Below are 13222 nucleotides of genomic sequence, written 5' to 3'. Positions count from 1 at the left end.
TCTGATGAGATTTCCGAATGACAGTATAGCGAACCAAATCCAAGTCAGGGTAGAAGAGCTGACGCCGAAAGGACTGCCTGGCCAAGGGGGAACTTGGTCATTGGACAGCGAACTCTGGTTACCGGGCGCCTCTCAGTTTCAAGTAGCCTTCTGATGGTAAGGGGAAACTGCCAGATCCCGTTGAAAAGCCTAATACTCGTGGGAGCGTCGAGTTGGACTTAATACAAAAACCACTCAATCTGTAACGGAGGACTCGCTACCTCCAACCATCACTGACCAAGGATTGTCCCACATCAAGAGGGCCTTATTGACCTCTAGACAGGGTTACCGCATTCCTCTCCCCTGAGGACTTCTAATTCTCGTGTAACAAAGCCTCAGGGAAGACAGTGAACTAAACAATATGCTTTATTAATTTCGAGTGCGTTAAATGAAATTCAAATTTAAGCGCGCGTGCGTATGCGCAGTACCGAGGGAGTCAATGTGCAACACATCTGCAAGTGATTATAGAGTTTAGTTAGACCTTGACCATCTTCTTCATTTCAGATTAACATAACCACAACAAGTTATGGCGTTCCGCTATCTTTGATGATCGATTCAAATAAATAAATGTATACAACCTATTTTCGAATTTAATAGATGATAAAGACCATGTCTCGTTCATTTCGGGCGGAGACTCGCAGTAGAGCCAAAGATGATATCAAGAAAATTATGCAAGTGGTCGATCGGGTTCGACACTGGTAGGTTTAGACTTCCCTGACAAAATAGACTCCTGACTGTAACGCATATAGGGAGAAGAAATGGGTGACTATTGGCGAGACCACGATGAAGATTTACAAGTGGGTCCCAGTAGCAAACAGCGAAGGAAAAAAGTGTAAACATAAGGAGGCGAATAAGGAGAATTTGGGTCGCAAAACTGCAACAGTTGAATCGAGTAATTCCAGTTTTAGTATGGTCACAGAAGATTCGAACACTTGTACGTCAGTAATATAGCTACACAAGTTTTATCTTTGTATTGCAGGTTTTTCAACTGTGAGCGATTCGCAGGGTCCAACTGATTTCTCATCTCATATGAACACATTTTCGGAAGACTCAAACTCTCAAGGCAGCGAAATGGCAGTAAAGAGACTGAAGTCAGAGTGATTTATTTTTATATTTCTCGTTAAAAGTAGAACTTACTTTTTTTTTAAATTTATATTAAGTAAGTACGTCAATATGAATTGAATAGTAGATGAAATATATTCTTTTTCTTTATTATTTTTTATCTCTGTTTGTTTTTTTTATTAGTATGTAAATGTATTAATTACATGATAGTAAAAGGCATCTCAAATGTTGCATACAAATCATGGACACATAAAAAATGGACTGCGCAGATACTGCAAGTGAAAGAGAAGGGAAAACTAAGAGGGCAAGTTTTTGATATCGCGCTTCTATTGAGTGTTGATCACATTCAAGTTAAATTGAAAGAACCAATTAGATGTGTAACTGTACACAGCTTCTGCCCTGTTATGGCCATATGCACTGTAAAAATTTAAACACGCGCTTAGCTTAAGATCATGGCAACCATTGTCTCAATAATCGTTGTCATGGATTTTAAGCTAAGCTTGCTCCGCTTAAATTTATCAGTGCAAACGGCCATTAAACTTTTTCGGTGCATACGGCCATTAGTTTTCCCTTCTCTCTCACTTGTAGTATTCCTGCTTAGCATTGGCACGTACTGTCCATTTGAGATATCACCAAAAAAATGAAAATGTCAAATTTTGTTTTCCTTTTGGCTAGCTTAAACGGTCAGAAATGGACGGTCACTGTTGGAACCAATTCTATGCGGGCACTTTTTTGGGTGAATCTGAATTTGTTATCAGAATTCCCCTAGCACGCTAGATGTAGAAGCTACAGGTTTACTAGCTTCTTTCTTGAATTTTTATGGAATCAGATAGTGGACAAAAAAAGAAAAATTATGACGGTCACACTCTACACTTTTACATAAATTTACAAGAAAATTTTAAAATCAAAGTCAGTTTTAAGTACATTCATTTCACAACAAAACATCTATGGTAACTAGATCTTGCTAAATCAACATGGCTATGATGGCGTGCCACAGAGTGAAGTCTAGATAGGACAATATGTCGCAATAGCTATTTGTTTATTCATTAATGGCCGTTTGCACCGACAAATTTAAGCGGACCTTAGCTTAAACATAGCTTAAATTCCATGGCAACGATTATTGAGATAATGGTTGCCATGGACTTTAAGCTAAGCCCCGCTTAAATTTGGCGGTGCAAACGGCCATTAATGAATAGACAAAGATTAAAGTATAAAGAATACCACAATTGGAGCTTTTGATTTGAAAATTTAGTGAGAGGATAATCCATATCAATTAAGATGTTAGCCGTCGTCGTCGCTAGTGTAATCGTTGTAGCTGCTACGTGGGCGGCTCGGTTCGATTCCTGGTCCATGCATAATTATTTTGTACATTATTTAGTAATTTCTGCATTTCGCCAGACTAATGCTGGTTGTCGACGTAGGATGTCACACAGGCTAGTGGCTGGTATTTGTAGGTAGGTATAGTATTACCTGGAGGACAATCAAATTCAAAAGGGCGTGTTGTTTGGGCATAGAAGTTTTATATGTACCTACTTACAGGTGAGTAAGGGGCTTACGTCAGACTCTTGCTCTATTTAATAATATAAAAGCAATATAAAGATATGGGAAAGTCAATAATGCTTTGACGGGTGAATAAACTTTCTTACCATTATTTGCATAAGAAATTACCTACTTTAATTTTATGGTACAAAATTACAAATGTACAATATCTGTAAAGGGGAACATCAATAACTGTCATTTACATTTTTGGAACAGATTTTTGAGAAGTATTCAGATCTAAAATGCAGATAGTCATTGAAAACGTTAGTATGCCTTTGCACTTACATAAGTCTGCTATGGGCTCGGTTACGAATGAACTGCCAGAGATTGATTTTTTTGTCCATTCGTCAAATTTTAAAATCAATTCTTCAGACATTTCCCCTTTATAATTTTGAGAAGTGCCGGACCTCATAAATGCACCTTGCTCTGGCACCAACTTGTGTTTCATTCTACTTTCAATTTTATCTTGCTGATTAACGGCTCGATTGTTTTTCATAGATTCGAAACTTAAGTGCTTCAACAGTTGCGGTATTTTGTTTTCGTTCAATTTCTTATCTAAAAATTGGGCAGTTTTCCTTATAACAGATAGAAGATCCTTTTTCATCTCTTCATATGTAAGTATTAACACATTAGGTTTGTCTCGATGTTCCCAATATCCTAATACGTGCTTCCAATAAGAGCCAAACATAACTGCAATTGATTTGTATAATTAAAAACATGGTAAAAGTGTCTTATACTTTTTTCTGAGAGAAATACTTTGGAAAAGTTTTGAAAGTCGGCACGCCACCCTTGTATGAGCCTACCGTGATGGTAATAAGACACGCATACGTCTTTTGGATCCCGCATGACATATATAATCTAAAGTTCTAAGTGATTTACATTACAACATTGCGAGAAGGCTTACCTTTGGTTTTCTATTCCCATTAAGAATTTGCTCTGGTAATAAGTTATATGTTAAATGTGTCTTAATGAAACGAGTCCCTTCTAAATCTCTCAAATAGTTAATTGAATTACCTATGTATTCTGGACGTGTAGATCCTAACATTTCGGTCATTTTAGCAAAATTTACTATGGTGCATAATCTTAAAAATGTTAGTAAAGTACGGAAACCTTTGGTAGGTGTTATACTCGAAATGAGGAAATCGTTTGTCTAAGTGTTCTTCTGCCGCTTTAAAGTCTAAATCATTTCCAATTAACCACACCAACTCCTGGGTCCATGTAGTGCCTGCCTTGGGATATGAAGCGACAATAATATCTGAATCGCGAATTTCGAAAGTTCTAATTTCTTCTTCAAATTGCAAATAATTGATACCTAAAGAGGTCTCTTCCTCACCAATTAATACATACTCATTACAAAACGGATCTAAAAAGTCCCGATGAATAATTTCGCCGATTTCATCAGAGTTCTCTACTTTCTTAACTTTTCGACATTCTTTTAACGAACATCTAAAACAAATTTATGCACAAGCAATTTCAGTATACTATAGGTACTTACTTTGACGAAATCGTAGAATATTGTGGTATTTTGCCTAGGATAGATGCAAACATGGCGTTGTGTGTGTGTAAGTTAAACACATAGACACTTTAAAACACAGCCATTAAAAAGGTTTTATATATAACAAGGAAGCATATTTATGATATAAAGGTTGAGGTCGCAATAAAACAAAGCTATTAATATGCGATTTCCATCAAGCATCATCATATGGTAAACATGTATTCATGCATTATAGCAACAAATATAGTAGAAAATATATACAATATAAAGTGTGAATATGGGTAGCAAAAAAATGGAAATAAAAGAAATCGATTTTTATCAGTGCAAAAAGAAAATGTTTTCACAACAAACAATGCTCTGGAAATCGATTTCGACGTATTCAAAGGTCTTTTATACACCTTTTGAAATACGTATAGTTCCTTCCAGAGTTTTCTAATACTTTTCCTGACGAACAGCAGTTCTGTATCGAATTTTATTATATTATATATAAGTGTGGAGGTTGTTAGGGACTTGACAATTTCTGATACAAAGATGCTGTATGGTGAATTCGAACTGGACAGAAAAAAAAATTGAGATAAAGTGTAAATAATAAGGACGTCACCGACGCCAAACTTGTATACAAATTCATAAAAAATGAGATCACAGAATGCACGTTTAGTTAGCAATCAACCCGTTTAATCATAAAACAAGAAATAAAAGCTCCTACGAGCCTATGTAACATCCTAGATCAATGATTAGCATTAGTTTGGCAAAACGTATCATTTTAATTCTTGAATAGAGAACGCAGAGAGGAAACTTGGCCTATCGCCTAAGACATGACATGACAATTAGACAACGGCTAGCATCTTAATATATATGGATGTATCAGTTCTAACATTAGCCTTTTAGCGATTTGTTTTACTAATTTTACATCACCAAATAGGTACAAGTGCAAAGCGTATATTACTCCTAGATATCCACAGTTATTTGGAATCAGAACTAAATTATCCCTGAGTATGTATACAAGTGTTGCAACTTTCAACAATAAAAACACATTTGTAGATTGATGTGTTGTACGCGTACAATTTATCGAAAAAATGTCAACTGTCCCAAGATTACTCACACTAGCATATCTATAGAACCCAACAAAAGTAAAGTAAATGGAATAAGCCTTAGAGTAAGAATTTCTTACTCTTGAGGTATAAGCACACTAATTAAATGCTATAAAGCCATAACATTTGGATCTAATTAAAAAAATGTAAACGTCTTGATATCAAGCAACAGAAATTTAAGTAATTACATAATCAAGACAGTTTATTTGGTATTAAAATTGTTTACGATGAAATTAAAGATGAGTTTTACCAATTAGGTTAGTATATAATATTGTTATTTGATAATAGTTTTAATAACCAAATCTGCATTTGGAGGAAAAGTAGGTAATCAAAGTTTATGACATCAACATATACATTATGCAATAACTACTCATAATAAAATAGTTTTAAAATTAAAATTTTAATATCCCATCTTGTGATCCACATCTCCACTCTTAACCCACTCATCAAACTGGGTTGATAATTCTTGGGGATACCTTAGCTTGTAACTTCCCGTTTCTCCAGTTCTTATAAACGTCCCTTCTTCGCAGACTAAATTATGCCTTCTATGTAAATCAATAAGTGACGCATAATTTGTTCCCTTGTTGGTTTTCATATTTTCAAAACTTAAATGAGCAGCAAGCCGGGAGACCTCATTGTCAGTTAGTTGTTTACATAAAAAAGTTGCAACTCGTCTTATCGCACCGGCTAGGTCACTTTTTAGCTCTTCAAACTTGAGAAATAGAAAATTCAATTCGGATTTTTTCTCCCAGTAGGATAAGACATTAGTCCAGTAAGGCGCGTAAGACACTACAATACAGAGATGAATTGCACTCACTTCAATCTGCATTTTTTCATTACCATTTCCTGTAAGGAAAAGTTGCGTGAAGTGATCAAGGTGGCTTGTGTAACCCTCAAATAATTTACAATGATGAAAGTACGACAAGCAAACATCCCGTGGGTTTCTCGCAATGTGTATAATCTGAAATGGAATAATTGTTTGTGATGGTGTTACAAGTTGTTGTGCCAACCACTTACTTTGGGACGCTTCTCTCCACTTTGAATTTGTTCAGGTAACAAAAACCAAGGTAAATGTGTTTTAATCAGCCGTGGTCGTCGAAGATTCTGTATAAAATTAACAGAGTGCTCAAAATAAACAGGTGGATCAAAGGCTTCAATTTTGTCACGTACGCGCGTGTAGTCGAACAAAAATTCATAGCTGCAAAGTTTACAACAGTAAGTATGATTAATTAGTCCCTCGCTTACTCTAGGAACGGAAATCTATCTCCCATACATTTTTTTCCTTCTTCAAAATTCAAATCGTTCGCTATCATCCAGATCATTTCCTGCGTCCATGTTGTACCTAGTCAGTTATTTCGGAAACACATTACATTATATTATTATTATATTATATTATTACCTGACTTGGGGAAACTACAAATCCACAGATCATCATCGTAAACGGTGAAGTTCTTAATAACATCGTGAAAATCCAAGAAACGCTTTGGTAAAGTTATGCCTTTAACTTGTATGTAACCGTGTCGAAATATATTTGTGAAATATTCCGTTAAAATTGCGTTGTCTACTGGCTTAAATGCTAAATCCATTTTTAAAGATATTCAAGTTGGTGAGATATTTATTAACTATTTCCAAGGAAGTACCCTTGAATTTCTGTGGTTTTAAGAAATCACTCTTGCATGACATACAGGTATAGATGATAATGAACTTTCTATGGCAAGATGAAGGGCATTAAAAAAAAATTAATTATCCACTTCAAATGCTATCAATTTTTTTCAATGCTCGTGCAAGGCATGGAAGCAAAAGTAGGTATACTTCTCATGGTAATAAAGTATCCGAATATTTTTGTATACTAAAGTTTATTTGATCACAGTACCAATTTCGCACTTACAGCATGCGTAAGAGATATAAGAAAAGAATACTACAGGATCTCCAAGACACAAAATAGTCCTCAATACTTTCACCAAGTGCATATTACCTTTTTTTTAAAACGCCCATTCTCACAGTTTAGAATTTCTTTCGTTTTCAAAGGACATCTAATCAAAATACGAAAAAGTAAATTTAAAAAATATAGAATAGCATTTAATGACCCGTGTACCTACATGAATATCTAGAAGCTTACTTTTGATTAAATAAATACGCATTAGCCAATTAGAATATTGCCTTTGTCAAGCGCACTAACGTACGTTGAACTTCAAATACATACCAATGGGCCCCTTGATCCTTCGCAAAAATTGTATATTATATATCAAGGTAGAGAAGTCCACTATTATTTCCTGAGCACCAAGATTACATCTCGAGGCGCTTGCGCTGAGGGGTTAAGGGGCGAAGGCAATAATAGACTTGTCTGCCGTGGTATATATACTATTTTTTCACTACTAGCACTCGATGTCCTCTAAATTAACATATTATATTGATAAGAAAGTGAACACGATTCATACACGGGCTGTACGGCATACTCGGTATCCATACTCTTTCCTAATCTAAGGTCCAAACCGATGTGAAACAATGTTTACTACTGAACAGAGTATACGTTCCCGTTTGTTTCAAATTATCTATGAAAATTTCACATTTTAGTTGACAGTAGTGTAATTTGTCATAATAAATATAATATTTAGGGTTATAAATGATGACAACGGAGCACTGTTGTCAGCTACATTTTCTATATATACATGTAATTAAATTAGTTAGTGCTTGTTTACAATGAACGTATACGTAAGAAATACATAAAACGTAAAATTTTGCAAAGTTGAACTGTATCGAAACATACGAAGGTACTATATGATCTAAGACCTAAAGCCAAACTGAAAACAAAAAAACTTCACTTACTGTGTGTTTAAAACAATCGTGAATGCCATATATTAGTTTCAAATTATCGAGTTTGTCTTTCCCAAAAGTTTTTTGTTTGCGGCTTGTTTCGGCTATACAGGGTGTCCCTAAAAGGTCTGTACAACGAACTACCAGGGGTTCTTGGTATCAAAATAGGATGATTTAACCCAACTTACCTCTATCCAAAAGTGCCTCGGTAAGGCGCTATCTACCGCCAAAGATTTAAAAAAAAATCGTTATTTTTATTTTATCGGAAAATGGTTTTGCCGATTAAAATGAAATTCGGGATGTGAATGTCCAATGTAAAAAGGGTCTTTGTGATATCATCGTTTTGATTGTAGTTGCTATGTAGGTGGTAAAATACTGACCATCCACATCTGAAGAGGTCTAAAACTTTTTAACTACTATTTTGACGGTTTTGAATTTTTAGACACTGATAGACAGTTTACTTGCAAGCATTTTTTTGTCTCTTGATGAATATCGCTCTCTGAGATGGTTTACGAAAAAAAAAAAAAATTTAGGCATGATGAATGGCATGCACCATACATGCGATTGTTCCTCAAAAACCATAAGTGCAAGCAAGAAGTAGGTTATGACGATTTGGAAACCTGTGAGTATACTCCCTAACGCATTGGCGACCATTTCCACAACAGTATCCAAACACTAATAGCATATCAGTTAACTTTGCGTTACTGTATTGAAAGGCCATATTACAATTTTAACAATGAAATTTTAAGTCTTCAAGCAAAACGTAAATGGTTCAAGTTTAAGAAACAACAAACAAACGTTACGCCACTCTAAGGTTTCACAGCCATCTTCTGATTTTTTGAGGAACAATCACATGTATGGTGCATGCCATTCATCATGCCTAAATTTTTTTTTTTTCGTAAACCATCACAGAGAGCGATATTCATCAAGAGACAAAAAATGCTTGCAAGTAAACTGTCTATCAGTGTCTAAAAATTCAGAACCGTCAAAATAGTAGTTAAAAAGTTTTAGACCTCTTCAGATGTGGATGGTCAGTATTTTACCACCTAAGCAACTACAATCAAAACGATGATATCACAAAGACCCTTTTTACATTAGATATTCACATCCCGAATTTCATTTTAATCGGCAAAACCATTTTCCGATAAAATAAAAATAACGATTTTTTTTTTTAATCTTTGGCGGTAGATAGCGCCTTACCGAGGCACTTTTGGATAGAGGTAAGTTGGGTTAAATCGTCCTATTTTGATACCAAGAACCCCTGGTAGCGCGTTGTACAGACCTTTTAGGGACACCCTGTATAGTTTTTATAGGCATTGTCAAATATATTAGACTATCAAGCCAATTTTTAAAAGAAAAATAAGAATGAAACAGATTTGGACATTAAAATTATATTTATTTCAGAAAGAAGACCAATAAAAGCTACTGATACAGGGAAGTATGTTTTTATATTATCAAAATAAGGTATTACCATTTGAAAAGTCAAAACAAATTATACATAAAAATGCTCATTACTCAATTAATACCTCCCACTTCGTCTGTGGCGTGGGGATCGACTGCGACCTTTTGAACGAGACCGTCTACGAGGTGAATGAGATCGTGAACGTCGCCCTGTGGGTGGGGCACCCGCACCACGCTTACGGCGCGAATATAAATATCTACAAGATAACATGAAACGAGATAAACATAACATTAACACACCGACCTTCTCAGTTCGCGTGATATCGGCTTCAAATGCATAAAATTGCAAAAGCCAGAGCGAGTGCATTCTCCCATTTCGTACTGGCGACAACAAGCTTCACGAAAGTCGGTGACTGGACTTAACTCAGCGTAGACAGGCCGTCCGCCAAACCAACGATTATTCAGGTCATTGACTGCCCGTTCCGCATCTTCCTCACGTCTGAACTTAATGTAAACATTACCGACTAGGTGATCACCCAAATTGTCACAAACGTTCATCTCCTCAATTTCACCATATTTGTCTTCACATTCCACAAACACATCCTCGAAGAAATTATCGTAGTGCTCCTGCATTTCCTCATCCGACACATTTGCAACCACTACAAGTAAAGTCTTATACTAGCGTAAACATGGAAGGTTACCTACAGTGACTTCCGTCGGCGGATTTAGCTGAATTCTGCGGATTTACGTATAAATTTTGTAAGAGACATGTTTGAGAAAAGGTAGGTTTATTGTGGATACGAGAACAGCGATCACCATGACGACAAGCTCCTATTTTAAAGTAGAAGGAGCAATTCACCCTGTGAACAGTGGTGCAATGTCTTATGCATACAACTCCTGTAAATCAACTTACTTATCTTTTTCTGTCCCAAAAATTGAGGCCAAATACTCGGCCATTTTATTGAAACGCTAAAATAAAATCAAGATTGAAGAAAAATAATGAATTTACCACTGCAAAGTGCAAAGCACAAGCATAACCAAAATGATAAAATCGTTTACCGGACTATACCAACCTTGCAAATTATATGTCACTATTAGTTACTTTTTTGAGCAAGATCACTGACTCATCGAGAAAGTGTAATTTTAGTGCATTGAATTAGCCTAAAGCATAATGTACAAGATAAAAATGAGTTTAATTCTGAGGATAAATTTAAAATTCCCAAAAATTTTGCAAATTCTTGTGATAAAATTATTTTTGTTGGTGTTGGTCACTCTGGGTCTGGAGGGAAACAAACATGGCGACTTCATTTTCAAAAATTCCTAATGCTGACGTATTGTACCACGTAAAGTAAAGGAGTAATTAAAAGTTGCATCGCTAAATTAATAACTTGCAGTTTATTCACCACTGCGTGGACGAATTAGTTGCACAAACTAATACCAGCTTTAACTTCGACGAGGTAGAATGGGCGAAAGAAGACCAGACCGCAGCAAAAAACTTCATTCAACATCTCTACAAAGCAAACATATCAAATCATTCCCAAGAACTAACTTTAAATCATTTGAATCTGGCTCCTCAGTTAGCAAGACAAATCGAGGAGTGTTACAACATTCGAAGGAATGATATATTTCAGGTTGTTTTGCGTGACGAAGTACGTAAAGGCAGTAAGGATGTTGTCGAAAATATCGATTGGAAATTGAAGTGGATTATGGGTAGTTCCAAACTGGATACGTTGCGAGAACCATTTTTACAAGTCGATTTACATTGTTTCAAAAAGCAAAATGATGTTAGAAATACGTTTAATTTTGAGATGAATTTAGACCAAGTTAATCGATTAATTCATGATTTAGAGCAAGCTCTTGTAGCGTATCAATCCTAAATGTTGCATCTTATTATTTGTTAGTTTTTTAGATCTAATCAATAAATAAACTAGCTATTGCTTGAACAACAAGCTTACTATTATATAGTTTTTATTAACCAGAATGCAATATTTTTGTGACATTCTGTATTAAAATTCGGTTGACGTAAACCAATTAACTGCTTTAAGCTTTTCAATCTGCAATATGGGATGTTAGCTCAGAAAGTAGGTAACTAAAAGTGTCGGTAGGTATGACAAATAGCGTAAATAACTTTAACTGTAAAGAGTTTCATTTCTTAACATCACCGTGACGAAGCCTGTTTCAAATTGACTGGAGAATTATATCCCAACAAGGTGTCTACTCTGAACTGCGAATTCAGTTGGGATACTAATGTGGAAAATAAGAGACGCAGAAAGTAAGAACTACCCATGTTTTCGAACAGACGGACCGAAAGTTCCAATCATTTTTAATAACAATCATCTAAAAGACAATGACAAGAGTTTTTTTTAAAAATTTAGTTATTTATTTATTATTCGAAGTTATAGTATATTCAGACTCTACAACCTAGACCCACAACCAAAATGAACTAATTTGCTGCGAACTGGGTCGCTCGTCTGCTCGCGAAGCAGACAAATGACTGGCGAGCAACGACCAGGGGACGGTCGCTGATAGCAGCTACACTACACGTAGCTTGTAGGAGAACAATCTCATTTCATTTCGTTGGCTGCAGTCTTGGAGACTTGGTAGCAGCTACCTGGTAGCCGCTATCGGCGACCAGCGAATTTATAGGAGAACGTACCTTTACGTATCGCGATAATACCTACATGGGTATTCAATCTTAAAATAAATAGCTATTATGCAATTTTTAATTCCGCTTGTCGCTCGCTCGTCGAATTCTGTATGTCATTATCTAGAATTGTAGAAGCAGTTAAGTTGTACACAAACCAATACCGACTAACAAGAACCCTAAACAGTCATTGTCGGCAATCTATTAATTATTATAATCATCTTCCCGACAAAATAACAACTTTGAAGTATGATAACTTCAAACGTACAGTAAAGAAGTGGCTAATCGGAAAAGCATTCTTCTCTCTACCAGAGAATTTTTAGAGTCTAAATGTTTTGTTTAAGTGTGTTATATCTGATTGTTATCTCTTGCTTATTGTGACATGTGTAAATACTTTATGTATATTCAACACAAATAAAAAATATGAATATGAATGAATACAGCTTCTAAATTTTGGTGGTTTAAGCAAAGAAATAAAACTGAAATCATCCGGAACAGCTGAAGAAAATCTGTAAAGGTGGGATAGTCAAAACATAACACACTTAGGGCAATTGGGGAATAAACACGGAGCTGTTCCTTCTACCAGTTTTAGGTACTGTGTAAACTTAACATTCTTTACTTTCGGAATTATATTATATTAGCAGCCGCTAATACGAGGGCAGGAACTTTATTTATATTTTAGTTAAATAATTTCTTCTTCTAATCATTAATATTCAATTCCCGATCTTTCCTCGGAATTCTTGTACTCCATTGCAATAGTCGCTCTTTCGTGATTTTAAACAATAAAACCTATTTTCATGAAAGCCAGTTATATCGCGAACTTTACGCTTCACTAAACTATAGGCGTGCTATGCAGGCTATCGGACCACCTCTCATATTATTCACCGTGGTTTGAACTGAATAGTTTCAAGCGTTTGGCAGAGACAGAGAGGCCTGACCCCATGGGTTCCTTGGATTTGATCCATTTTCAATAGGCTTAATTACTTATGTGGCATAGAGGTCAACTGTGCAGAGTTTGAACCAAATCAGGTCAAGCGTTTGACAGTTATCGTGTTTACGGACAGACGGACATAATCGACTCCCCTATAAAGCTTGTATCGCTTTGTTCTGCCGCTCTGCCGCTGGGGGTGGACATTA

At 35.7% G+C, this 13222-nt stretch overlaps 5 protein-coding genes across 5 annotated transcripts; 2 read left to right on the top strand and 3 right to left on the bottom strand.

Moving 5' to 3' along the window:
• The first annotated feature begins 507 nt into the window (after positions 1 to 507).
• LOC116176445 (B-cell CLL/lymphoma 7 protein family member A) lies at positions 508 to 1261 on the top strand. The gene is made up of 3 exons (XM_031495026.1): positions 508 to 737; positions 789 to 973; positions 1019 to 1261. Exons 1-3 carry the CDS (start codon positions 637 to 639, stop codon positions 1138 to 1140), a joined length of 408 nt encoding a protein of 135 aa, XP_031350886.1. The 5' UTR covers positions 508 to 636; the 3' UTR covers positions 1141 to 1261.
• Positions 1262 to 1952: 691 nt separating this feature from the next.
• LOC116176440 (sulfotransferase 1E1-like) lies at positions 1953 to 4296 on the bottom strand. The gene is made up of 6 exons (XM_031495021.1): positions 4136 to 4296; positions 3769 to 4086; positions 3545 to 3722; positions 3378 to 3498; positions 2926 to 3330; positions 1953 to 2877 (listed from the first exon to the last, which is right to left on the bottom strand). Exons 1-6 carry the CDS (start codon positions 4186 to 4188, stop codon positions 2840 to 2842), a joined length of 1113 nt encoding a protein of 370 aa, XP_031350881.1. The 5' UTR covers positions 4189 to 4296; the 3' UTR covers positions 1953 to 2839.
• Positions 4297 to 5626: 1330 nt separating this feature from the next.
• LOC116175615 (amine sulfotransferase-like) lies at positions 5627 to 7146 on the bottom strand. Its single transcript, XM_031493827.1, has 4 exons — positions 6626 to 7146; positions 6472 to 6568; positions 6244 to 6424; positions 5627 to 6187 (listed from the first exon to the last, which is right to left on the bottom strand). Exons 1-4 carry the CDS (start codon positions 6810 to 6812, stop codon positions 5627 to 5629), a joined length of 1026 nt encoding a protein of 341 aa, XP_031349687.1. The 5' UTR covers positions 6813 to 7146.
• A 2269-nt stretch (positions 7147 to 9415) lies between these two features.
• On the bottom strand, positions 9416 to 10652 carry LOC116176443 (splicing factor U2af 38 kDa subunit). Its single transcript, XM_031495023.1, has 5 exons — positions 10515 to 10652; positions 10355 to 10410; positions 10147 to 10301; positions 9746 to 10100; positions 9416 to 9698 (listed from the first exon to the last, which is right to left on the bottom strand). Exons 2-5 carry the CDS (start codon positions 10396 to 10398, stop codon positions 9560 to 9562), a joined length of 693 nt encoding a protein of 230 aa, XP_031350883.1. The 5' UTR covers positions 10399 to 10410; positions 10515 to 10652; the 3' UTR covers positions 9416 to 9559.
• On the top strand, positions 10645 to 11401 carry LOC116176444. The gene is made up of 2 exons (XM_031495024.1): positions 10645 to 10784; positions 10836 to 11401. The coding sequence occupies exons 1-2, from the start codon at positions 10737 to 10739 to the stop codon at positions 11316 to 11318; spliced, it is 531 nt and encodes a 176-aa protein (XP_031350884.1). The 5' UTR covers positions 10645 to 10736; the 3' UTR covers positions 11319 to 11401.
• Positions 11402 to 13222: the final 1821 nt, after the last annotated feature.

Source organism: Photinus pyralis, unplaced genomic scaffold, assembly GCF_008802855.1.
Source record: "Photinus pyralis isolate 1611_PpyrPB1 unplaced genomic scaffold, Ppyr1.3 Ppyr1.4_LG7, whole genome shotgun sequence".
Classification (NCBI taxonomy): Eukaryota; Metazoa; Arthropoda; class Insecta; order Coleoptera; family Lampyridae; genus Photinus; species Photinus pyralis.
The sequence above is the reverse complement of the archived record's forward strand: the minus strand, read 5'-3'. Positions and strand labels throughout refer to the sequence as shown.